Source organism: Entelurus aequoreus, linkage group LG17, assembly GCF_033978785.1.
Source record: "Entelurus aequoreus isolate RoL-2023_Sb linkage group LG17, RoL_Eaeq_v1.1, whole genome shotgun sequence".
Lineage (NCBI taxonomy): Eukaryota > Metazoa > Chordata > Actinopteri > Syngnathiformes > Syngnathidae > Entelurus > Entelurus aequoreus.
Window position 1 is genome coordinate 29,091,690 of NC_084747.1, and position 27,970 is coordinate 29,119,659.

Below are 27,970 nucleotides of genomic sequence, written 5' to 3' on the forward strand. Positions count from 1 at the left end.
TAAACATTTTTGTGGGATGCTTTAAAAAAAAACAAAAAAACCTCATTGCTCCAAAAAATTATTGACCTATTTAAGGCACCAATTACTTTACAAAAAATATTGCACTTTGATTTTTTTTGTAGGAAAATGTTGCATTTTTTTGTGTTTTTGCCATAAAAACGTGTTTTCTTTAATAAAAAGGGCATAACAATTTACACTTTATATCGACAAATCTTTAATTTACCTAATTAAGCGTGGGGAAAAAAATAATATATGACCTAACATTTTTTCGACAGACCTCTCTGTGTCTCTGCGCACAAACTTGAGGGAAGCCCTGAAGAAAATAAATCTATATATTGTGTTGGTTTTGACCAGGAAAAATATCAACATTTTGATTTTTCAGTGCAAAAAGTTTGGACACCCCCGACCTAAAATATGTACCAACTGAATTTAGAAGTGGGTCTGTTGCCCAGGCAGTGTAATCAGTAATACGTCGTGTGTGAATAATTAATAAAGTCAGTGCTGCATTGTGGCAAAAAGTACATTACCAGAGCGCTTTTAATATCCTTTATGTTATTTATGTACAGAGAATACAAAAGTGTCCTAAACAAACTCAAATCTTATTTCTGATCGGGTTTGGTCCATTTAGCAGCTTCTTTACGTCCTTGCTTTAAACCCTGGACAAAGATGAAATGTGAACAAACGGAGTAACTCTCCAAAGTGTTGTTTGTGTGACGACCCTTACTCACCAAGTAGTAGCCCGTGTGATATCCACTCATGTACCAGGAGATGAGCATGCTGCCCATGGCCTCGTCATCGCCCATGTCCGCACTCATGGGTGGAGGCGGAGGCATCATCTGGGGGAGGAAATAAACATTTGTTTGATTTCCACCCGCGAGTGTGCTGACATGAGTGGAGGATACTGAATTCAAAAAATATAATAAAATCATCAAGCGCATCATTGCTGGTCTGCACCATGCTGAAGCAGAATGAGTCCAAGAATGTTATCATAATATCTAAAAGGTGGACATTTATACATGAAAATATGAAGAAGCTGCTGACGTAGAAGCAGCGGGAAGGAAATACTGTAAAAGTCCACTCTCCAAGGTATATTCTGCATATTATGACTACATTACTTCATAGTCTAGAGCGGGGGTCAGCAACCCGCGGCTCTTGAGCCGCATGCGGCTCTTTAGCACCGCCCTAGTGGCTCCCTGGAGCTTTGGGTGGAAATGGAAAAAGATGGGGGAAAAATATCCATCCATCCATTTTCTACCGCTTGTCCTCTTTGGGATGGCGGGGGGTGCTGGAGCCTATCTCAGCTGCATTCGGGCGGAAGGCGGGGTACACCCCGGACAAGTCGCCACCTCATCGCAGGGCCAACACAGAATGTATTTGTTTTTAATAATGTTTCTGTAGGAGGACAAACATGACAAAAACCTTCCTAATTGTTAGAAAGCCCACTGTTTTATGTTTGTGTTTATGCTTCATTGATGACAGTATTTGGTGAGCGCCGTTTTGTCCTACTAATTTTGGCGATCCTTGAACTCACAGTAGTTGGTTTACGTGTACAACTTTCTCCGTCACTGCAACAGAGAGACGTGTTTTATGCCACTCCTTCTTTGTCTCATTATGTCCACCAAATGTTTTATGCTGTGCGTGAATGCACAAAGGTGAGCTTTGTTGATGTTACTGACTTGCGTGGAGTGCTAATAATCCATGCTAACATGTTATTTAGGCTAGCTGTGTGTACATATTGCATCATTATGCCTCGTTTGTAGCTATATTTGAGTTCATGTAATTTCCTTTACTTATGTTCTCTGTCTATTTAATTTATATTTGCATGTCTCATGACACATTATCTGTATGTAATATTAGCTGCATTTCTGATTGTGTGCCATGTTGTTCCAGACCACAGCAAACGTTACCCAGCTTGCAAAGATTGTAATAAATCCATTGGAAGAAGACAGCCGGTCCTTTCCTTTAACTTGGGCACAAACATCTATACCTTTGGCAGTTTTAAGCCAATAGTTTCCAGGAGTTATCTCACCCTCTGAGACACTAACTTATTGTGTTGCCTTCATTATAACACTTACAAAGGCTTATACCTTTTTGCGGCTCCAGACAGATTAGTATTTTGTATTTTTGGTCCAATATGGCTCTTTCAACATGTTGGGTTGCCGACCCCCGGTCTAGGGTGTTGTTTTCATACAACATTTATTATCCAAAAGTCATGTTCCGTGTAAAAAGGTGCACTTTTGAGAGGACCAAACACCAATCAAATTGGTTCTAATGGAAGACGATGTGCGATACAAGAGTTTTGATTCGGAGCCAAAAACAGAACCACTTGTAAGTTGAGGTAAAATTGTCCTGACTTTTGACATAGCGCTGATTTCAGGGTTTCTGCAGGTGTCAGCAAATCTAATTCAATGCTTTCTAGTGCCTTTACACCGCAACTTAAAACTAATGTAATGCCCATGTCCAACTGCAGACATTATATACAATTAAAAGCACACAACTGACAACAATAATGTTGAATAGTTGAAAAGTTTATATTAATTCTGGCCAGATTAAGAGCTAATGTAAGCAGAACAAAACAATAAAATTATGTAACAAATAAGAATGTAGGTAACTTTTTTAATATGCAATAAACATATTTTTCAATACTGTGGTATTTTGTACTATTGTAAGTGGAATTTAATTATGCTAATTAGGTAAACAAACATCAAAACAAAATGGACTCTCGATATTTGTTTGCAAAAATTGCACTTTAATAAATATTGAACATCTTAAAGAGCGTTTTTTCCCCTGATTGGAAAAACTGGGTCGGGTGGTTTGTTTTGTTGTCTTTTTTGTTGCCATTTGCAATTGCACTTTTGTTTTTTAAATGTCTTTGGACATCACATTTATTTTTAATGCCATTTAATTAATAATTGAATTATGCTAAATAGGTAAACAAACATTAAAACAAAATGGACTCAACATTTATTAGCAAGAATTGCACTTTAATAAATATTGAACATCGTGAAGTGCAGTTTTTCCCCCCAATTCGAAAAACTGAATCGAGTGGTTTGTTTTGTTGTCTTTTTTGTTGCCATTTACAATTACATGATTTTTTTTTAAATGTCTTTTGACATTAAAATTTAATTATTTTTAATGCGATTTTATGAATAATTGAAATATGCTAATTAGGTAAACAAACATCAAAATAAAATGGACTCAATATTTGTTAGCAAAAATTGCACTTTAATAAATATTCAACATCTTAAAATGCAGTTTCCCTCCCCCAATTGAAAAAACTGGGTTGGATGGCTTGTTTTGTTGTCTTTTTTGTTGCCATTGGCAACTGTTTGCTTTTTTAAAATGTCTTTAGACATCACATTTAATTATTTTTAACGCTATTTTATAAATAATGTAATTATGCTAAATAGGTAAACAAACATCAAAATAAAATGGGACTCTCAATATTTCTTAGTTGAATTTGCACTTTAATAAATATTGCACATCGTGAAGTGCAGTTTTTTATTTACCCCCAATTGGAAAAACTGAGTCGGGTGGTTTGTTTTGTTGTGTTTTTTGTTGCCATTTGCAAATGCATGATTTTAAAAAAATGTCTTTGGACATTCAAATTTTATGATTTTTAATTCCATTTTATGAATAATTTATTTATGCTAAATAGGTAAACAAACATCAAAATAAAATGGTCTCTCAATATTTGTGAGCAAAAATTGCACTTTAATAAATATTGAATATCTTAAAGTGCAGTTTTTCCCCCCGATTGGAAAAACTGGGTCGGGTGGTTTGTTTTGTTGTCTTTTTTGTTGCCATTTGCAATTGCATTATTTGTTTTTTAAATGTCTTTGGACATCACATTTATTTTTAATGCCATTTTATTAATAATTTAATTATGCTAAATAGGTAAACAAACATTAAAACAAAATGGACTCAATATTTATTAGCAAGAATTGCACTTTAATAAATATTGAACATTGTGAAGTGCAGTTTTTTCCCCCCAATTTGAAAAACTGAGTCGAGTGGTTTGTTTTGTTGTCTTTTTTGTTGCCATTTACAATTACATGATTTTTTTTAAAATTGCCATTTGCAACTGTATGCTTTTTGTAAAATGTCTTTAGACATCACATTTAATTATTTTTAACGCTATTTTATGAATAATGTAATTATGCTAAATAGGTAAACAAACATCAAAATAAAATGGACTCAATATTTCTTAGTTGAATTTGCACTTTAATAAATATTGAACATCTTAAAGTGCAGTTTTTCCTGCCCAGTTGAAAAAACTGGGTTGGGTGGTTTGTTTTGTTGTCTTTTTTGTTGCCATTTGCAATTGTATGATTTTTAAATGTCTTTGGACATCACATTTGATTATTTTTAATGTCATTTAAGGTCATCGTTTTCTCAAAATCCTTTTTAAATGACCCGCGGAAACCCTGGATTTACTTCAATCTGTCAAAACTCACCGGTGGGCCAAAGTGCATCATGGGATGCCAAGGGGGCGGCACAGGTCCATGACGACCAGATTGCCTTTTCCCACCCTGGAATAAAAGTAATAAGGAAAAGAGCCGTTAAGAGACTGTGGCTTTGCCAACATGGCGAGGTGTCAAAGGAAGAGATGGCATCTCACCTGTCTGAATGGCGGCATAGGAGGCAAGCCAGGTGGGAATCCTGGACCCCACATAGGAGGAGGGGGACCTTTGTGGTTTCTGGCCTTTTGGCCTTTACTGTGTGGCTGCGGTTTGAACTGGGGCAGTTCTGGTGGAGACCTGCTGCCGCTCTCCTCTGTTGATGAATCTACCTCGCGTGTCTGAAATGTGGCAAAAATAGAGCTTAAAAAAAGCACACCCCGATATTAAAGTATGTATTAATTAGTTTATTCGATAGGGACAATGTGCATTATATGACATTGCTGCAAATGCAACAGAATTAGCATAAATGCTATTTTTCATCTCCGGTTCCTGGACAGATCTTCAAACGTTCTCCCCAATAACCGTGAAAATATTCCACGGTGAACAATGCGAATACAAACGGAATTAGCGATTCACAGATTACACAGTAATATGTTTGCATTTAGCAGATTGTCAGAAGAAAAAAAAGCCTTCAGGTTACACAAAACCGGGAGGTTTCAAGTTACATCTCCGTTTTAAGGCTGCAACGATTCATCGAAAAAATCAATTAGAAAAAAAGCTTGGATTTGTATTTTGTTGCTTGGAGGATTCGTAAAAGGAGTAATGTATGCGGACATACAGTCGTGGTCAAAAGTTTACATACACTTGTAAAGAACATAATGTCATGGCTGGTCTTGAGTTTCCAATAATTTCGATAACTCTTATTTTTTTGTGATAGAGTGATTGGAGCACATACTTGTTAGTCACAAAAAACATTCATGAAGTTTGGTTCTTTTATGAATTTATTATGGGTCTACTGAAAATATGACCAAATCTGCCGGGTCAAAAGTATACATACAGCAATGTTAATATTTGGTTACATGTCCCTTGGCAAGTTTCACTGCAATAAGGCGCTTTTGGTAGCCATCTACAAGCTTCTGGCAAGCTTCTGGTTGAATTTTTGACCACTCCTCTTGACAAAATTGGTGCAGTTCAGCTAAATTTGTTGGTTTTCTGACTTGTTTCTTCAGCATTGTCCTCACGTTTAAGTCAGGACTTTGGAAAGGCCGTTTTAAAACCTTAATTTTAGCCTGATTTAGCCATTCCTTTACCACTTTCGACGTGTGTTTGGGGTCATTGTCCTGTTGGAACACCCAACTGCGCCCAAGACCCAACCTCTGAGCTGATGATTTTAGGTTGTTCTGAAGAATTTGGAGGTAATCCTCCTTTTTCATTGTCCAATTTACTCTCTGTAAAGCACCAGTTCCATTGGCAGCAAAACAGGCCCAGAGCATAATACTACCACCACCATGCTTGGCGGTAGGCATGGTGTTCCTGGGATTAAAGGCCTCACCTTTTCTCCTCCAAACATATTGCAGGGTATTGTGGTCAAACAGCTCAATTTTTGTTTCATCTGACATCACATGGACAAAGATAAGACCTTCCTGGAGGAAAGTTCTGTGGTCAGATGAAACAAAAATTGAGCTGTTTGGCCACAATAACCAGCAATATGTTTGGATGAGAAAAGGTGAGGACTTTAATCCCGGTTTGTCCAACAAGCAAACCGTACTCCTCCAATTATTACCTTTTCTAATGTGTATGTGTTAAATTGTTAAATACATCCTCACCCAATTTGTCATACGTTGTCTTTTTGTTTAGTTTGGTCCTTTATTATTTATTACTGTGTCTGGTTTTAGGCCATACAGGCTTTTACAAATATAAGTAATATAGTGATGCTCCCGTGGTAAAAGAGCTACTTCAATGGTATGTGCACATTTAGGAACAAAGAATAAAAGGCCAATAGAACATTTTTCTATTTAAACTATTTTCCCTAAAAAACGCATTCAGGCTAAAAAATTGGGGTTTACTTATTTATTTGATCAAACTATTTATTACCGTAAATTCGGGATGAAAAGCTGCCATTTTCCCTACGCTTTGAACCTTGCAATTTATAAAACAGTGCGGCTAACATATGGATTTTTCTCGCTGACGGCCATAATGTAAATAGTTTTAATTAAACCCGTACAAGGACACTTAAATGGTGTGTTATTGTTTGTGCTATGGCGCCATCTTTTTGACAAATTCACTCATTGCAGGTGCAGCTGGCTGAATTTGAATTCCTGCTGTTTTTATCTTTGAACCGGAAGAAGTAAATAAATGATAAATGGGTTATACTTGTATAGCGCTTTTCTGCCTTCAAGGTACTCAAAGCGCTTTGACAGTATTTCCACATTCACCCATTCACACACACATTCATGGCGGGAGCTGCCGTGCAAGGGGCTAACCAGCAGCCATCAGGAGCAAGGGTGAAGTGTCTTGCCCAAGGACACAACGGACGTGACTACGATGGTAGAAGGTGGGGATTGAACCCCAGTATCCAGCAACCCTCCGATTGCTGGCACGGCCACTCTACCAACTTCGCCACGCCGTCCCCAAGTAGTGTGTCTTTTAATCGCCCATAGTGTTTCTACTCGTGTGAATGCTTCATTCATCACTCCAAGCAACTTTTGTAAGTTTTACAATATAACTCAAACAAATCTCTCTTACTAAACCGTCCCATGTGTGATGTCTGTAGGAGTGTTTTCATGCATATTTGTATGTGCTATTGTAAAATAGTGAAGCTAGCATGGTTAGCATTAGCTAATATGCTAACACATTTATGAGTGTCTGTGTTAGTATTATTAACTTACAACAGCATTCTTTTTGTATTGTTTCAGTTTCACAAATTCCTCAGTAAATTCCCCAAAACATCACTGTGGAGTTATTGAGTCTGTTTAGCTGATTGGAGAGCTAGCTTCCGCAGCTAGTGGGTCCATGACGATGACTTCTGTTTTGTTTGATCAACCGTTTTACTGCCGTGTTACAGACACCATTTGGAAACAATTAAAGTATGTAAGTAAACATTTATAAAAATATTTTTGTGTAAAAAACTAACTTCCACAACATATATATTGTTTGATGCGGTTAATATATGGAAAAAAAAAAAATTCTAAAATTTTGTGGGTGCGGTTCATATAGCTCGGAAAATACGGTAGACGGATTACTAAAATAATCAATAGCGCAGCCCTACTCAGTTTGTAGCAAAATATGAACAGGCTTTTCTTTGCAAGACTTCTTCAATAAAGGATTGTTAAAAGAATGACAACATGAGAATAATATTTACAGGAAGTGACACAAGCAGTAAAAAGAGTCCTGATACTTTTGTCCTCATCATGCATGTCAGCACTTGTTAGCAAAAGTTAGTGCTTTCTTTTTTTATGTTTCACAGTTGCCAACATCTTTTTACGCTTGCAATACAAGTATTTTTTTAATATATACGATGCTTTACCTTGTAATTGCTTTCGTCATCCCCCTCAGAGATCTCTGAAAGCAAGTCCTCGAGGTTATGCTCCTCCTCATTGCCGTAGTCCGTGTAGACAACTACGCATGTTCCCTTTTTCTCGTCCAGAGAGGAGATGGTCGCTGAGTATAGTTGGCCATCCTCCGACCAGTAGGCAGAGCAGGAATCTCCAACCCGCCACTGTGACAAAAATGGTCCATCATGAGGTTACTAACCAAAGAAATGTAAGGTCCTCATGTTTGGTATAAATAATAGAGATGGGACATTCGTGAACAAATCAAGTCTTTTCCAGATTCAAAACGATTCTCTATTCATTCAATACATAGGATTTCAGCAGGATCTACCCCAGTCTGCTGACATGCAAGCAGAGTAGTAGATTTTTGTAAAAAGCTTTTATAATTGTAAAGGACAATGTTTTATCAACTGATTGCAATAATATAAATTTGTTTTAACTATTAAATGAACCAAAAATATGACTTATTTTATCTTAGTGAAAATATTGGACACAGTGTGTTGTCAAGCTTATGAGATGCGATGCAAGTGTAAGCCACTGTGACACTATTGTTCTTTTTTTTTTTATAAACGTCTAATGATAATGTCAATGAGGGATTTTTAATCACTGCTATGTTGAAATTGTAACTAATATTGATACTGTTGATAATATTCATTTTTGTTTCACTACTTTTGGTTTGTTCTGTGTCGTGTTCGGTTCGTGACCTTCAGCTCTCACTGGATCGGTTCGCAGCCGAGTGTTCAGCGGCTGGAATGAGGATCAGCATCTCCAAATCTGAGGCCATGGTTCTCAGCAGGAAACCGATGGTTTGTACAGTCCGGGTAGGGGACAGGACTCTGTCCCAGGTGGAGGAGTTTAAGTATCTCGGGGTCTTGTTCACGAGTGAGGGAAAGATGGAGAAGGAAATCAGCCGGAGAATCGGAGCAGCTGGGGCAGTATTGCAGTCTCTCTGCCGCACTGTTGTGACGAAACGGGAGCTGAGCCAGAAGGCAAAGCTCTCGGTCTACCGAGCTATCTACATTCCTACTCTCACCTATGGTCATGAAGTGTGGGTAATGACCGAAAGAATAAGATCGCGGATACAAGCGGCCGAAATGAGTTTCCTCAGAAGGGTGGCTGGCATCTCCCTTAGAGATAGGGTGAGAAGTGCAGTCACCCGAGAGAGACTCGGAGTAGAGCCGCTGCTCCTTCGCTTGGAAAGGAGCCAGCTTAGGTGGTTCGGGCATCTCGTGCGGATGCCTCACGAGCGTCTCCCTAGGGAGGTCCTCGTTGCACGTCCCACTGGGAGGAGGCCCCGCGGCAGGCCAAGGACCAGATGGGGGGATTACATCTCCTCTCTGGCCTGGGAACGCTTCGGGATTCCCCAGGAGGAAGTCGCAAATGTTGCTCTGGAGAGGGAAGTCTGGGGGTCTCTGCTGGAGCTGCTGTCCCCGCGACCCGATTCCGGATAAGCGGTTGAAGATGGATGGATGGATGGATTATTTTTTTATTTAAAATGAAGATGAAAAAATAAATGTAGGCCAGTTTTTTCAAAAGGCATGGCTTTTATTTACAAAAAAAAAAAAGTATGGCCACTCAGTCAACTTTGACAACAACATGACAAATAATTCTGTAACAATGTAAACATTTAAAACTTTTAACATTTAACAAAATTAAAAGAAGCTTATTTGCTTTTTAATGTGCAAATATAAAAGTAAACATCCAGTGCAAATCTTAATATTCTGCAATAGTATAAGCATTTCAAAAGTAAAAGTATTGCTTATTTTGCTTTAAAATGTGCAAAAATAAAGATAAACATCCAATACAAATAAGTGCAAAACGAAATATTCTGTAACAACAGTGTAAACATTTCAACAAAAGTGAAAGTATTGCTTATTTGCTAAAATGTGCAAAAATAAAGATAAACATCATAAACATTTTAGAGGTCTTGCTCATGATTGGTTGAAAAGTTATCTTGGTGGCAGAGAACAGTACGTGCATATGAATAATGTAGATTCAGATAAAAAGATTATAACACATGGAGTACCCCAAGGTTCTGTATTGGGACCAAAATTGTTTTTATTGTACATTAATGATATCTGTAAAATCTTTAAAAAACTCAAATGTATTCTCTTTGCTGATGATACAAGTCTGTACTGTTCTGGGCAAGACCATCTCTTAGGGACTGTAGAGAGTGAACTCCACATACTAAAGCAATGGTTTGATGCCAATAAACTATCAATCAACCTAAATAAAACAAAATACATAATTTTTGGAAATAGGAAAAATAACAAACAGTGTCATATAAGAATTGATGATATGGAGATAGAAAGGGTGTATTCAACAAAATTTTTGGGAATCCATATAGATGATAAATTAAATTGGAAACTGCACATAAATATACTTAAGACAAAGATGGCAAAAAATATTGCTATGTTACATAAAATAAAAAACTCCGTAAATCAAAAGGCTCTTATCATGTTATATAATTCTTTTGTACTCCCTTATCTTAATTATTGTGTCGAAATCTGGGGTAACAATTACAAAACAAACATTAAATCTATATTCTTACTTCAAAAGAAAGCGATTAGAATTGTAAATTATGCAGATTATCATGACCATACCAATGCTCTGTTTATTAAATTAAAAACATTAAAACTGCACGATCTTGTTGACCTCAACACTGCTATTGTGACGTACAAAGCTCATAACCACATGCTGCCTGGGTGTCTACAGGAGAGGTTTAAACCCAGAGAGAATCCCTATGACCTCAGAGGTTCAGCTGTCTTCCAGAAAGCTAAGATAAGAACAAGCTTAAAAAGTAGATGTGTTTCTGTCAGGGTGGTTCAACTGTGGAACAGCTTGGATTATTCCTTAAAATGTTCCAGTTCTATTCACACATTTAAAAAACACTTCAAGACCAATGTCTTGAAAAAATATATCACTCTAGAATCAACACAGTAGTTAATACTATGATCAATGTTAATTCAAATACTAAATGTGGGTTATAAATAATAATGGAAGTACAATTGTTTGTATATAGTATATAAATTGGTACAAAGGTTTAACATGTCTACAAGGATATTTCACATGCCTTTACTGTGTATATAATTGAACTGTGTTCATGTTATGTATAATGTGTATTTATAATATGTTGTACAATGGACATTCAATCATTTTCGGAAGTTTATTTTGTACTTGACATTGTTTATAGGGTTAGGCGCAATAAGTGTTCAACTTCAGCCTAAACCCTTTCGGTCTGCAACATTTTCATTTTCAATTTAAGAATGTACAACTGTTTGTTTATTTTGTTGACGATTGACCGAAGAATAATAAACTTGAACTTGAACTTGAACATCCAATACAAAAAAGTGCCAATCTAAATATCCTGGAGCACTGTAAACATTAAGTATTGCTTTTAAAATGTGCAAAATAAACATCCAGTCCAACACAGTACACAATAACCAATTATACTCATTCCAGTGAGTGACTAACAGTTGTAATGAAGAAAGGTTAGCATTAGGGATGTCCGATAATGGCTTTTTGCCGATATCCGATATTCCGATATTGTCCAACTCTTTAATTACCGATATCAACCGATACCGATATCAACCGATATATGCAGTCGTGGAATTAACACATTATTATGCCTAATTTGGACAACCAGGTATGGTGAAGATAAGGTACTTTTTAAAAAAATTAGTAAAATAAGATAAATAAATTAAAAACATTTTCTTGAATAAAAAAGAAAGTACAACAATATAAAAACAGTTACATAGAAACTAGTAATGAATGAAAATTAGTAAAATTAACTGTTAAAGGTTAGTACTATTAGTGGACCAGCAGCACGCACAATCATGTGTGCTTACGGACTGTATCCCTTGCAGACTGTATTGATATATATTGATATATAATGTAGGAACCAGAATATTAATAACAGAAAGAAACAACCCTTTTGTGTGAATGAGTGTAAATGGGGGAGGGAGGTTTTTTGGGTTGGTGCACTAATTGTAAGTGTATCTTGTGTTTTTTATGTTGATTTAATAAAAAAAAACAAAAAAAAAACACGATACCGATAATAAAAAAACCGATACCGATAATTTCCGATATTACATTTTAACGCATATATCGGCCGATAATATCGGCTCTAGTTAGCATGTCTACATGCTCTGGTTCTTTTCTTGTTTACAATATCCCTAGCAACTGAAAATAGGCGCTCAGAAGGGGTCGATGTGGCTGGAACTGAGAGGTAATTAGCCTTCACCTCAAGCCAGGACTGCGAGTGAGCTGAGCTGCAGTTTATATTTCTAGAAGGTGAACGGGCTCATAGTGATGTTACTAGTAGTTGACTGGGAGGTGTTTATTATCATTTGGGGAGAGTACGCTGCCTGATGCTCACCTGCTAAACACCTATCTGCTCGACGCTGAAGCGCTGACTACATGCGCTCTGAATACGCACTGCTGATTGGCTGTTAACGCTCTGAATACGCACTGCTGATTGGCTGTTAACGCTTTGTGTGTACCAATCAGATGGTTGTGTGGGTGGGACAATGCTGGGTGCTGAGACAGAGGCAGAAGGAGCAAAGCAGCTTGTTAAGACTTTAGCTTAGAAACTCTTTCGGTACACCCCCGTACCGAACCGAAAGCCCCGTACCGAAACGGTTCAATACAAAACACGTACCGTTACACCCCTAGCAGATACAAATGACACATTCATGTTTTTGTGTAATGATGACAACGTATACTCACGCGGACGATTGACTAGTTGATGGTTTTCTTTTCAAATGTTCGTTCATAGCCGTTGTGCTGCTATGATAGGCCATTTCCGCTCGACACAGTGTGCATACAACAATATTATTAGGCCGTGTATTGAAATACTCCCACACTTTTGGCGTGCTTTTTCCCCCTCGCTCGCACCGTCTGCTTTGCGCTCCGCCATGACGGTAGTGTGACGTAAATATGCGACGCGTCCATCCATCCATCCATTTACTTCCGCTTATCTGAGGTCGGGTCGCGGGGGCAGCAGCCTAAGCAGGGAAGCCCAGACTTCCCTCTCCCCAGCCACTTCGTCCAGCTTTTCCCGGGGGATCCCGAGGCGTTCCCAGGCCAGCCGGGAGACAGTCTTCCCAACGTGTCCTGGGTCTTCCCAGTGGCCTCCTACCGGTTGGACGTGCCCTACACACCTCCCTAGGGAGGCGTTCGGGTGGCATCCGCACAAAAACTACGTCGACGCGTTGTTTCAGCCTTAATTCAAATTTGAATCGATTTTTTCCCACACCCCTGATATATATACAAACATATATAAATAAATAAATGATAAATGGGTTATACTTGTATAGCGCTTTTCTACCTTCAAGGTACTCAAAGCGCTTTGACAGTATTTCCACATTCACCCATTCACACACACATTCACACACTGATGGCGGGAGCTGCCATGCAAGGCGCTAACCAGCAGCCATCAGGAGCAAGGGTGAAGTGTCTTGCCCAAGGACACAACGGACGTGACTAGGATGGTAGAAGGTGGGGATTGAACCCCAGTAACCAGCAACCCTCTGATTGCTGACACGGCCACTCTACCAACTTCGCCACGCCGCGAATATTTACGCATACATAAATGGTATTTTTGTAGTTTAAGCGTACATACACTATGTATGGTAGAATAATTTTATACTCACATTTCTATTACATCCTAATTTTTTTTGTAGTATTATTTACACTTTAATGCTCTTAATACTTGAATATTTTTTTCAAAAACATGGAAATACGGCAGCACCTTATGAAATGTTTACAATGAAAACAACTAATAAAATGATAGCCAATATTTCCGAATAATTCCCACCAACGTAATAATATTCGTGTAAATTCCCACCAACGTAATAATATTCGTGTAAATTCAATCATTCAGATCTCTGTCTTATCATAAAACTGATACTATCAATTGTTTCGTTGTTGAAATTTTTTGTTTTTTAATTATAAAAACAAGCCAGTCTTTTTAACGGCTCCTTAGGATCCGGCTCTCTTCAAAGAGCCATAAATCCCATCCTTAATAAATAAAGTGTGTCCGGGAAGCATTAACAGCATTTAGTCATGTTACATTTCCAAAATTTCTAAAAAAAAAAAAAAAAGGTATTGGGTATTGTGTGCAGAATTTTGAGGATTTATTAATCGATTCTATTTTGGATAACAAAATGTGGAAAACGTAAAGCGCTGTGAATACTCTGTAAATGGAAGGATTCTATGAACGCCGATTTCATATTCATACCTCTTTATCTGTTGATGCTTTGGCTTTTGTCCTTCTGTTGTTTCTTCGCTTCTTACCTGGTGGAACTTGGTCCATAGACTGAGGCTCTTCTTCACCCTTCAGGGCGGACTGTCGGCAAGAAAAGACAGTGTGAGCAACAGACCCAAAACTAGCCGTATTTCAACACGACTTCACTCTGGATACCTTAAATGAAGCAACAGCTTTATCGTAGGCAATTATTAAGGCGGTGTCGTCCCAAATATCCGAGTCTTCACTCTGGAAAATAACAGTTTACAGGTGGACACAGAAGTTAATCTGACAGCAAATATGACATTTTAACACCCAAGTATGTTCCCGCCCCACCCCACCCCCCACCCCCCACCCCCGGAATCGAAGGTCTCAAGGTTGGCAAGTATGCGTTACACCCCTAATATATATGTGTATATATATACACACATACGTATATATATATATATATATACACATACAGTATGTATATATATACACGTATATATACACATACGTATATATATATATACACACACATACAGTATGTATATATACACATACGTATATATTTATATACACATACATATATACATACATGCATATATATACACACATACATATACACGCATACATATATATATATACACGCATACATATATATATATATATATATATATATATATATACACACATACAGTATAAATGATAAATGGGTTATACTTGTATTGCGCTTTTCTACCTTCAAGGTACTCAAAGCGCTTTGAGAGTATTTCCACATTCACCCATTCACACACAAATTCACACACTGATGGCGGTAGCTGCCATGCAAGGCGCTAACCAGCAGCCATCAGGAGCAAGGGTGAAGTGTCTTGCCCAAGGACACAACGGACATGACTAGGATGGTAGAGGGTGGGGATTGAACCCCAGTAACCAGCAACCCTCCGATTGCTGGCACGGCCACTCTACCAACTCCGCCACTCCGCATATATACACATACGTATATATATATATATACACACATACAGTATGTATATATACACATACGTATATACACGTACATATTTATATACACATACATATATACATACATGCATACATACATATACACACATACATATACATATATATACACACACACACACATATATATATATATACATACATATATACGTACATATATCTATATATATACATACATATGTATATTACACACACATGCATATATATATACCGTATATATATATATACCCACACACACATATTTATATATATATATATATATATAAATAAATAAATATGCCCACCTCTCTTATCTTTTAAATAGTACCTACACCACTACACTAATATTCATTATTTTCTGTCCATATTGGTTTGAGCTTTGTCTGCTAACTTAGCAAGCTAGCTCATCCTTCCACACCAAAAAAAACCACAGCGTCTGAAAATACTTCAACATTTGTTATTTTGATTCTAGTCTTTCACAGTCCGGCATGACTTACCTGTCCACTCCCCCGCCTAAATAACTCTTCTTTGCATTCATTAGCCATTAGGAAAACATTACTTTTCAAAGACAGGCGCTAACCAACGTTCGTAGCTCCATGCATGGAGGATGGCGTCGGTGGGCGTCAACTAGCCTGATGACGTAACAACAGCGACGTGACGTCTATATTATGCGACGCCGAGGGTTGGCCTGGCAACGCTAGGTTGTTGTAGCTTTGCTGCGTATTAGACTTCTCCAGAGGTTGGCATCTGTGTTGTTTAGTATTCATTGACGATGTTTGATGCCCCCCTTCGCTCTTTGGGTGCGAAAGTGGTCGTGGCGACCTCCAACGATGAGAACCACCCATCAGAAAACATAATTGACGGGTAAGTATATCCTTGTGCGTGTCTTGTCAGAGTGAATCGATTTCTCAATTTCTCTCTCCAGCTGTAGATTTTCTTTAATCAAACTACACATTACAATTCTTACTAATGCACCTCTGACATCTACAGTCGTGGTCAAAAGTTTACATACACTTGTAACTACAACTCTTATTTTTTTTGTGATAGAGTGATTGGAGCACATACTTGTTGGTCACACAAAACATTCATGAAGTTTGGTTCTTTTATGAATTTATTATGGGTCTACTGAAAATGTGACCAAATCTGCTGGGTCAAAAGTATACATACAGCAATGTTAATATTTGGTTGCATGTCCCTGGCAAGTTTCACTGCAATAAGGCGCTTTTGGTAGCCATCCACAAGCTTCTGGCAACCTTCTGCTTGAATTTTTTAATAGAATAGAATAGAAAGTACTTTATTGATCCCTGGGGGAAATTCAGCACCACAGTTCGCTCACAACAAACATACATATATACGTGTATATACTCACAACATACATACATATATACGTGTATATACTCACAACATACATACATATATACGTGTATATACTCACAACATACATACATATATACGTGCATACATACATACGTATGTATGCACGTGACCACTCCTCTTGACAAAATTGGTGCAGTTCAGCTAGATGTGTTGGTTTTCTGACATGGACTTCAGCATTGTCCACACGTTTAAGTCATGACTTTGGGAAGGCCATTCCAAAACCTTAATTCTAGCCCGATTTAGCCATTCCTTTACCACTTTTGACGTTTCTTTGGGGTCGTTATCCTGTTGGAACACCCAACTGTGCCCAAGACCCAACCTCCGGGCTGATGATTTTAGGTTGTCTTGAAGAATTTGGAGGTAATCCTCCTTTTTAATTGTCCCATTTACTCTCTGTAAAGCACCAGTTCCATTGGCAGCAAAACAGGCCCATGGCATAATACTACCACCACCATGCTTGACGGTAGAAATGGTGTTCCTGGGAATAAAGGCCTCACCTTTTCTCCTCCAAACATATTGCTGGGTACTGTGGCCAAACAGCTACATTTTTGGTTCATATGACCGCAGAACTTTCCTCCAAAAGGTCTTATCTTTGTCCATGTGATGTCATGTGGACAATGCTGATGTCAGAAAACCAACAAATTTAGCTGAAGTGCACCAATTTTGTCAAGAGAAGTGGTCAAAAATCCAACCAGAAGCTTGCCAGAAGTCAAGTTAAGTTAAAGTTAAAGTACCAATGATTGTCTACACACACACTAGGTGTGGTGAAATTTGTCCTCTGCATTTGACCCATCCCTTTGATCACCTCCTGGGAGGTGAGGGGAGCAGTGGGCAGCAGCGGTGCCGCGCCCGGGAATAATTTTTGGTGATTTAACCCCCAATTCCAACCCTTGATGCTGAGTGCCAAGTAGGGAGGTAATGGGCCCCATTTTTATAGTCTTTGGTATGACTCGGCCGGGGTTTGAACTCACAACCTACCGATCTCAGGGCGGACGCTCTAACCACTAGGCCACTGAGTAGACTAAGCTTGTGGATGGCTACCAACAGCGCCTTATTGCAGTGAAACTTGCCAAGGGACATGTAACCAAATATTAACATTGCTGTATGTATACTTTTGACCCAGCAGATTTGGTCCCATTTTCAGTAGACCCATAATAAATTCTAAAAGAACCAAACTTCATGAATTCACTCTATCACAAAAAATAAGAGTTGTAAAAATGATTGGAAACGCAAGACAGCCATGACATTATGTCCTTTACAAATATCTGTAAACTTTTGACCACGAATGAGAGTATGCGACAACAGCTAATTGCTAATTTCCATCACTAGTCCCTCGGAAAGTTGATGTTAAAAAAAAAGCAAACCCATACGAAACAGTACACAAACTAAACACTAAAATGTAAAATTCCACTGTTGTAAATCATCCACTGCCACAATTTTATCTTCTACATTAGACCAGTGGTCGGCAACCCAAAAAGTTGAAAGAGCCATATTGGACCAAAAATACAAAAAAAATCTGTCTGGAGCCACAAAAAATGAAAAACCTTATATAAGTGTTATAATGAAGACAACACATGATGTAAGTGTCTATATTAGCTATTTTAGCCTACTATCAAAATGATAATGTGTCGCAGGCTGATGCAAAAATTTGTTGACAGAAATGTTCAAATTTTATATTTATTATACAACATTTCTGTAACATTGGAAAACATTAGTAAAACTTCTCAGAGGATGAGATAACTCCTGGAAATGACTGGCTTAGAATGGCCAAAGGTATAGATGTGTGTGTTCAAGTTAAAGGAAATGGCAGGCTGTCTTCTTCTAATGGATTTATTACAATCTTTGCAAACTGGCTAAAGTTTGCTGTGGTCTGGAACAACATGGCACACAGACAACTATCAGAAATGCAGCCAATATTACATACAGATAATGTGTCATGAGACATGCAAATATAAATTAAATACACAGAGGACATAAGTAAAGGAAATTAAATGAGCTCAAATATACCTACAAACGAGGCATAATGATGCAATATGTACATACAGCTAGCCTAAATAGCATGCTGGCGTTGATTAACTTGCAGTCATGCACTGATCAATTATGCCTGGTTAGCACTCCACACAAGTCAATAACATCAACAAAGCTCACGTTTGTGCATTTACGCATAACATAAAACGTTTGGTGGACAAAACGAGACGAAGAAGGAGTGGCAGAAAACACGTCTTTCTGTGGCAGCGTCGGAGAAAGTTGGACATGTAAACAATCTACGGTGAGTTCAAGAACCGCCGAAATTAGTAGGACAAAACGGCACTTGTCAAATAATGTCATCATTGAAGCATGTTTAATACAAACACTGGGATTTCTAACAATTACGAAGGGTTGTGGCATGTCTGTCCTCCTATATATTAAAACAAAAAATATATTTTCCCCCTCATCTTTTTTTCATTTTCATACATTTTAGAAAAAGCTCTTGGGAGCCGCTAAAGAACCACATGTGGCTCTAGAGCCGTGGGTTGCCGACCCCCGCATTAGACGAATACATCAACCAATGGAAAAAATACAAAAGTTATACACATTTCATAATAATACCTATTATGCAAAAAAACTTTCCTTACCTACTGTATATGGGTACTTGCTGTTGTGTATTTGGGATCTGCATACTGTAAGACCTGCAAATTTGAAATCAAACCGTAGAGGCATAGCGGAGATATTTATAAAACAACCTTGCTGTTAGGAACTGGTCAAGGGGGTGACCCCGGGATGCAGAGACGGGAGGCAAGTTTGAATAACAAAAAGGAATAAATTTAATGAGTCCACAAAGTGTTAACAAAAAGCGATGGGGCAGAAGTGCACACCATGAAATACTAAATGGAACAGGTTTCTCAGTGGTCGTCAGGGGAAAAGCCAGGGCGTACTACGCACAGGGTAAAAGTCCTTGCGGCCTCAAGGAGGCTAGGAAACAAACAAAACAACGTTAGGACATACAGGATAAAGGAAAAGCAACGTACCGGGACTGACGAGACGAAGCAGACGCATGCACGTGGAAGGTGCAGGATAAATTAACCGACAAGAGCATTAGAGCAGCTTTATTTGTCCATTCTTAACATGTACAAGACACATAAGAACTGAAATTACATTTTCGGCACAATCCCGCTGACGGGACCGCCAACGGATCAGCCACTTAGGGCGCTCCTGACCAGCTGTGGGTGACGAGCTTAAATACTCCTTGGTAGAAAATAGGTTGCAGGTGTGCCTTAGTGTCCGCCCCTCGCTGGAGACTAATGAGCTGAGGAAACAAATCACAACAAAAGAGAAGGCAGGGAAAAAACATAACACTTGCCTTCCTTCATACTCCCTCCAAAGCAGCTGTTCTGTAATTTGCCCATTTTGTGACATTTTCCCCAGTTGTAATGTCAGCGGATTATCCATATATGGTAGAAATGTACCCGAAGAGCTGTGTAGTCCAAAACTGTAATCAATTAGTTCCTTCTTTTTCTCGATCCTCTTGTTGTGCGGCAGACTGGCTCGCACATGCACATGCATCCTCCGCTGTTGCCATTTCTAATACAAAGTACCGTATAATTTGAACTTATATTTGTCTAGACTCCATATGGAAGGTTAAAAAACTACAACAACAACAAAACTGGGGCGGTATAGCTCGGTTGGTAGAGCGGCCGTGCCAGCAACTTGAGGGTTCCAGGTTCGGTCCCCGCTTCCGCCATCCTAGTCACTGCCGTTGTGTCCTTGGGCAAGACACTTTACCCACTTGCTCCCAGTGCCACCCACAGTGGTTCAAATGTAACTTAGATATTGGGTTTCACTATGTAAAGCGCTTTGAGTCACTAGAGAAAAAGCGCTACATAAATATAATTCACTTCACTTCAACAAGGATGGCGGAGAAAAAATGCAGTCGAAGTGGAGGCACGTAAATAAGACCGCCCACAAAACGGCGCATACTGAGCTTGAAAATGGTCTGTAAAACATAATCTAAGGCAACATTTGGACCAAAGAACCAGCATTACATGTTATGTAGACCACAAGGAAGTTGTTTGCATGTAGAAAAAAATCATAATCTGACCTCTTTAGCACTTCTTATTTATACCAGTAGTCTACAGTATCAACTAGAATTACAATATTCACTCTCAGCAGCCATTTTTGTCACGGCCCTATTAAATGATGCTTGTGTTGCTATATTTTTTCATATTTGCAGACTATATACAACTTTAAAACTTGTATACAACTTTTAACCAGTTCCGAAACGGTAACAATAGTGGAGCCTTGAGTATTGGCCGATACGGATATTAATCCGATACTGTAACTGCACTGATCATACATATTTTCGTAGTGTGAAATGTTACAAACATTTTGATCAAGGAAAACAAGTCAAACAGACCACAACATCACTAACTTATTTATTGTTAACCATCTGAAATGGACTAATGCTGTTTTTAAGTTGATGTGGAGTGGTAATTGCTTTTTGGCAACACCTAGTGGCCACAACAATTTATAAAGTGAAGCTCACGACGCAGTAAATTGAATGAGGATGTTTTGTATAAGTAAATAATATGCAACTATAATTATTTGGTATTTGTTTAAATTGACACATGTGCTGTTTGTTGTTCAACTAAGGACACTTTATTACGTATGTTTGGCTTGTGTGCTATTGTGTGCTTAGCTGTTGTGTAGCTGCTGGTTCCTTGTAGCTTTTAGCTGAGCATGTTGACCTGTTGTAAATGACTAATATAAAAGAAAAGACCAACATTGTGTGCTTATTGGAGAACAAATTAGATATTAAGTGGCCATACAAGTAAATGTGCTACAACACTGCTTGTACCGAAGTTTATATGGGAGATTGCCAATATAATCCGATGCTTGTTTTTTTAAATTTAATTTTGTATTTATTTTTTGCTGATATCGACCGATTTCTGATGTCATTATCGGACCATGAAACCCCTAATTACATGTATCGTGTTCCATATTTGACACGCTCAATTAGGGCTGGGCGATATATCGATATACTCGATATATCGCGGGTTTGTCTCTGTGCGATATAGAAAATGACTATATCGTGATATTCGAGTATACGTTCTCACGCAGACGTAGTTGCTTTTATCTTCGGGCATTACACTACAGGCTCTTGTCACTCTTTCTTGTCTCTCCTTCTCACAGAGACGTAAAACAAGCGCACCTTCTTACATATGTCACATACGTATATGCCCTCGCGGAGCAGAGAGGTAGCGACATGGGTAACGTTAGCTGTGGTGCGAGTGGTAATACGAGAGAAAGAAGGTGCGAATCTGGTAACAAATAAAGGAAGAATTAATTCCCAAGAAAAACAGCAGGGGGTCCATCGTCTGGCGGTGGTTTGGCTTCAAGTGGGAATATGTCGAACAGACAACCGTAATTTGTCAAGTGTGGGGCAAAAGCGTTGCTACAAAAAGTAGCATTACTGCTAATAAGTAGCATCATTTGAAAAGTCACCCGCTAGAGAATGAAGAGTGCTTGAAACTCTGCATGTCAACATCGTTCGGTGCCACACCAACAAAATGCCGAGGCAACCATTTCCACATCAACACCGTATGAAAAAAATAGTCAACAACAGAAGGAGATAACATCCGCAGTGACCTACCACATACCGAAGGGTGTACACTATTTGATTTCCTATTATGCAGCTCATTTTTATTTGACAGTTATTGAAATATCTTGTGTGACATCATGCACAAAAGTGCACTTTATTTGTTTTAAACTATTGTAGTGGCGTTCTGTACAAAACGTGCACTTTAATTTAGTGTGGTTTTTGATATGTCATATTAGTGACATCATGCACAAAAGTGCACTCATAGCTTGTTTTAAAATGTCTCTGACAATCTTGCACTTTCTGTTTTGAAATGACATGAACGTTTGTGCCACTGCTAAATAACTGTTTAATAAATACAGTTTTGGTCAATTGACTTAGTTGTAATTTACCTCTCTGCATGGAAGTTTAAAATGAGCATATATTAATGGAGTATGAACAAGAATGTTTTAATGTAGACACATAGAATCATCATACTGCTGTGATTATATGCATCAAGTGTTCATTCAAGGCTAAGGCAAAATATCGAGATATATATCGTGTATCGTGACATGGCCTAAAAATATCGAGATATTAAAAAAAGGCCATATCGCCCAGCCCTACGCTCAATAAGAAAATGAGAGTTGCTCAACCCCATTTTTCTAAAGAGACCCAATTGTCCAGTTGGCATTTCTTCTTACAAAGTTCTTGAGAGGAGACTGGTGCTAGATCATTAATAATTAGTTCATTAATTCATCAATTATACGCAAAGCTATTTTTATTTTTGGAGTTTTCTAAGGCTGCACAGTAGATCACACTTGTGGCTTTAGTTGCGGTCTATATATTCTTATGTTTTTGCACTACAATAACTGATTTTGTTTCGTTTTGTTTGAACCAGAAACACAAAAACCTTCTGGATGTCCACCGGGATGTTTCCTCAAGAGTTCATCATTCGCTTTGCTGAAATGACAAATGTTTCTTCGGTGACATTTGACAGCTACAACGGTAAGTTGGTGTCCATCAAACAATAAAGTCTTCAATTACGGTACTCTGAAAAACTCTTTCAACATTGAACGCTTTATATATGGCAGACCATAGATGTCCAAACACTATTAAAAACATTTATTTAAATGTAATATACACTAACTTGGCACAAAAGTGGGTTTTCAATCTGCTATGTCATAAATGAGATTTTGTTGACAGTACCAGAGAGGTATGGGGTTTTAGTCTAGAGTGCATATAACCAGTCCAGTCCAGTCTAATTACGCACACAGAAAACTGAATAAATATGGCGGTCAATTTGTGTATTTATTACAAATGCGTTGTTTTGACACTGAATTTATGTAACAACATTTTTAACGTTTGGATTTTATTTTTATATAAAAAAAAATCAGTGTTTTAAAATTCAGTGTATACAAATTCGGTCTAACACCTGGTGGTCAAGTGCTAGTGTGTGTGACGTCACACCTGGCGGTCAGAAGTGTTTATTATCTTTCTATCCCCTCCTGCTCCGGTCCGGCTGCGCCAAACATGAATATTAATCAATTTAATAAAGTCAAATACAAATAAGGCAACAAGAGATGTATCCCACACTTCTCTTTTGTAAAGTAAATATGTACAGAAAATATGATCATCTACATCAACAATATGAGTGGCTGGACAGGACAAACAAAAAAAAAGGGTTTATGTTGTATTATTCAAATCAAATAAAATAACTTTATTAAACCCTCAAGGGGCAATTAATTTTGAGCAGCAGGTTGTCGAGGTTCGAAAAGCCCACAATAAATAGATACTCAATAAATGCATAAACAGTACAACAATATAACACTGTGAAAAATGTTAAAGTTTAAGAGTCTGAGTGCAGAGGGGACGAATTATTTGGAAAATCTATTTGTTTTTACTCAATGGAAGGACATAACGTCGCCCTGAAGGCAGCAGAGAGAATTCACCTGCAAGGACATGGCTCTGGGAGGCTAAAATGCTCTTTGCTTTTTAGATGATTTGCTGGTCGCAGAGGAAGTTTAAGTCTCTTAAGTTTTACTCCGGTAATCTTACAGCAAGACTTAACAATACTAGTCAGTCAGTGAAACCAACAACAAAAGAAAGAAAAACACATAGGAGTATGATAGGCCTGACAGAGAAATAATTTAGTTTCCAGAGAAGATGAATTCTCTGTTGTGCTCGCTTCACTCTAAAATCTGTGTTCACATCAAACTCCAGCTGGTCGTCAAAAAAGGCCCCCAAGTATTAATACCAGGGGTCCCCAAACTACAGCCCGCCTGAATACAGCCCGCCAGCGTCCAAAATCCATCTTAAAAAAATTAATAATAATAATTTTTTTTTTTGTTATTGTGTGAATTCTCCAAACATTCATACATATGGTTTTCTACACCAACATTCATCTATTTGTTCTTCTTCTTCTCCAGATTTTGTCGCGCTCTACCTTCCATATTTTTCACCTGATTCAAACCGTTCCAACTTCAAACTGTTCAGCCTATTGGGGAATTGCGGGTTTTCAAATTCCAAAAATTCCCAGATTTCCCAGAATTTCAGGTTTTTCTGGGACATTTTTTCCCATTGAAAATGAATTGGCCATTTTTCAAACTTCCACATTTTTCAACCGATTCAAACCGTTCCAACTTCAAACTGTTCAGCCTATTGGGGAATTGCGGGTTTTCAAATTCCAAAAATTCCCAGATTTCCCAGAATTCCAGGTTTTTCCGGGACATTTTTTCCTATTCAAAATGAATCGGCCATTTTTCAAACTTCTACATTTTTCAACCGATTCATACCATTCCACCTTCGACATATTCCACTCATCCTAGAAGTTCAAACTACCTTTTTTCCAAGTTCAAAAAAATTCCAGGATTTTCCAGAATTCCTGGTTTTCCAAAGCCCTATTCCCCACCCTTTTTTCTGGCGACTACTCCTTCCACATTTTTGAACGCATTTCAACCGTTCCATCGTCAAAACAATCCTCTTAATTAGGAAAAAAAAAAAGAAGTTTTTTTTTTAACTGGAAAAATTCCCAGTTTTCCCCAAATCCCAGGAATTCCGTAATACCATTTCTCAATTCAACATGTTACTACTTCAACATTTCTCGACCGATTTGAAAAATTCCAACACCAACCATTTCAACACATTCACGTTTTTTTTACCTTTTTTAAAAAATATTCCCACACTTCCCGAAATTCCCAAATCTTTGGGAAATTCCTATTGAAATCAATGGGACATTCTTCAAACTTCCACAATTCTTCTTAAATTCATACTACATTCTGTCAGCATTTCAGTTCAACTTTAGCATTGGAGCATTCACACGCAATTCCTTTTACAATCTGTCCTTTCTAATCCATTTTTATATATACGTATATACAGCCCGGCCCCCGGCCAAATTGTTTTAACCCAATGCGGCCCCCCAGTCAAAAAGTTTGGGGACCCACGATTTATACAATGAAATAATGTAAACTTTTTTGTTATGTATGATGCACTCCGTAGAAATTTTCTTCTTACGTCTAAAATCAATAATTAATTATTTGGTTTTAGGTACATTTAAATCCAAAAAGTCACACCAGGAGATAAAATCCATTAGGGCGCTCTCTTGCTTTGATTGTGAACCATGGAGGAGGGACAGCAATGTCGTGTCATCAGAAAATGTATTCAGATAGGTGTCCTCCTGCCTACTCCTGCATTCATCAGTATACATCATAAAAAGTCAGGGAGGAAGGACGCATCCTTGGGGTGGACCCGGGGATTTGGTTACAGAGTCAGCGAGACAGCTGTTTACAGAGACTCTTTGCTCTCTGCCAGTTAAAAAGTCTAAAATCCATAGCACAAGCTGGTGAGACAATTCTAATGTAGACACAAGCCTCTCTATTAAGAGCTGTGGCTGCATTGTGTTAAATGCTGAAGAGAAATCAGCAAAAAAGAGCCTTGTGGCTTCTGTAAGTGTTTGTAGAGGTGGTTGAGTATAAAAAGCTTGGCATCATCTACACCTCTCACTGCTTGATAGGCAAAGTGTAGTGGATCAAGTCCCTCTATAGAAGACAAGACCAGGCTTTTAACTATTTTTTCAAAGATTTTCGTGATTAATGACAGGCCTCGAATTTTACCTTTTTAAGGTCAAGGTAAGTGTTGCCTTAAAGGAGTGCACATGTTTTAGGGCACCAAGGCAAGTTGGAAGGGCACAAAGGCAAACATTATTTTCTTTCGAGGCATAGGCTCCAAAGCATGACTGCATTATATATATATATATATATATATATATATATATATATATATATATATATATATATATATATATATATATATATATATATATATATATATTTAAAAAAAAAAAAAAAAAATATATTATTATTTTTAAGTTATGTACATTTATATCTACAACATGTAGATGATGTATTGGGACAGATCCATTAAGAGTTTGAGCAAAAATATTTCATATAGGAATTAACTACCGTATTTTTCAGAGTGGCAGCACGGTGGCAGAGGGGTTAGTGCGTCTGCATCACAATACAAAGGTCCTGAGTAGTCGTGAGTTCAATCCTGGCCTCGGGATCTTTCTGTGTGGAGTTTGCATGTTCTCCCCGTGACTGCGTGGGTTCCCTCCGGGTACTCCGGCTTCCTCCCACCTCCAAAGACATGCACCTGGGGATAGGTTGATTGGCAACACTAAATTGGCCCTAGTGTGTGAATGAGAGTGTGAATGTTGTCTGTCTATCTGTGTTGGCCCTGCGATGAGGTGGTGACTTGTCCAGGGTGTACCCCGCCTTCCGCCCGATTGTAGCTGAGATAGGCTCCAGCGCCCCCCGCGACCCCGAAGGGAATAAGCGGTAGAAAATGGATGGATGGATGGATGGATGGATTTTTCGGAGTATAAGTCGCTCCGGAGTATAAGTTGCACCGGCCGAAAATGCATAATAAAGAAGGAAAAAAACATATATAAGTCGCATTGGAGTATAAGTAGCATTTTTGGGGGAAATTTATTTGATAAAACCCAACACCAAGAATATACATTTGAAAGACAATTTAAAATAAATAAAGAATAGTGAACAACAGGCTGAATAAGTGTACGTTATATGACGCATAAATAACCAACTGAGAACGTGCCTGCTATATTAATGTAACATATTAGGGTAAGAGTCATTCAAATAGCTATAACATATAGAACATGCTATACGTTTACGAAACAATCTGTCACTCCTAATCGCTAAATCCGATGAAATCTTATACGTCTAGTCTCTTACGTCCATCCATCCATCCATCTTCAACCGCTTATCCGGAATCGGGTCGCGGGGACAACAGCTCCAGCAGAGACCCCCAGACTTCCCTCTCCAGAGCAACATTAGCGACTTCCTCCTAGGGAATCCCGAAGCGTTCCCAGGCCAGAGAGGAGATGTAATCCCCCCATCTGGTCCTTGGCCTGCCGCGGGGCCTCCTCCCAGTGGGACGTGCAACGAGGACCTCCCTAGGGAGACGCTCGTGAGGCATCCGCACGAGATGCCCGAACCACCTAAGCTGGCTCCTTTCCAAGCGAAGGAGCAGCGGCTCTACTCCGAGTCTCTCTCGGGTGACCGAGCTTCTCATCCTATCTCTAAGGGAGATGCCAGCCACCCTTCTGAGGAAACTCATTTCGGCCGCTTGTATCCGCGATCTTATTCTTTCGGTCATGACCCACACTTCATGACCATAGGTGAGAGTAGGAATGTAGATAGCTCGGTAGACCGAGAGCTTTGCCTTCTGGCTCAGCTCTCGTTTCGTCACAACAGTGCGGCAGAGAGACTGCAATACTGCCCCAGCTGCTCCGATTCTCCGGCTGATTTCCTTCTCCATCTTTCCCTCACTCGTGAACAAGACC

General features: G+C 38.5%; 2 protein-coding genes across 3 annotated transcripts in view; one reads left to right on the plus strand and one right to left on the minus strand.

The window, feature by feature from the left end:
• Window positions 1-532: 532 nt before the first annotated feature.
• On the minus strand, window positions 533-15,834 carry smn1 (survival of motor neuron 1, telomeric). Its single transcript, XM_062025448.1, has 8 exons — window positions 15,680-15,834; window positions 14,379-14,450; window positions 14,196-14,303; window positions 7,930-8,121; window positions 4,622-4,801; window positions 4,458-4,532; window positions 729-836; window positions 533-656 (listed from the first exon to the last, which is right to left on the minus strand). Exons 1-8 carry the CDS (start codon window positions 15,725-15,727, stop codon window positions 600-602), a joined length of 840 nt encoding a protein of 279 aa, XP_061881432.1. The 5' UTR covers window positions 15,728-15,834; the 3' UTR covers window positions 533-599.
• A 29-nt stretch (window positions 15,835-15,863) lies between these two features.
• Window positions 15,864-27,970, plus strand: part of hspb11 (heat shock protein, alpha-crystallin-related, b11) — a 49,128-nt gene continuing 37,021 nt past the window's right edge. For both annotated transcript variants that reach the window (XM_062025450.1, XM_062025449.1), the window contains exons 1-2: window positions 15,864-16,046; window positions 23,012-23,118. In XM_062025450.1, coding sequence (XP_061881434.1) covers window positions 15,955-16,046; window positions 23,012-23,118 — 199 coding nt within the window. In that variant the 5' untranslated portion in view covers window positions 15,864-15,954. The remainder of the gene's footprint in view (window positions 16,047-23,011; window positions 23,119-27,970) is intronic.

Coding starts and splice junctions, on each gene's coding strand:
- smn1 (XM_062025448.1), bottom strand. CDS start 15,727: ATGGCTAATGAATGCAAAGAAGAGTTATTTAGGCGGGGGAGTGGACAG. Junction 14,451..15,679: donor TTAGGCGGGGGAGTGGACAG/GTAAGTCATGCC, acceptor GTTATTTTCCAG/AGTGAAGACTCGGATATTTG. Junction 837..4,457: donor TGATGCACTTTGGCCCACCG/GTGAGTTTTGAC, acceptor TTCCTCCCCCAG/ATGATGCCTCCGCCTCCACC.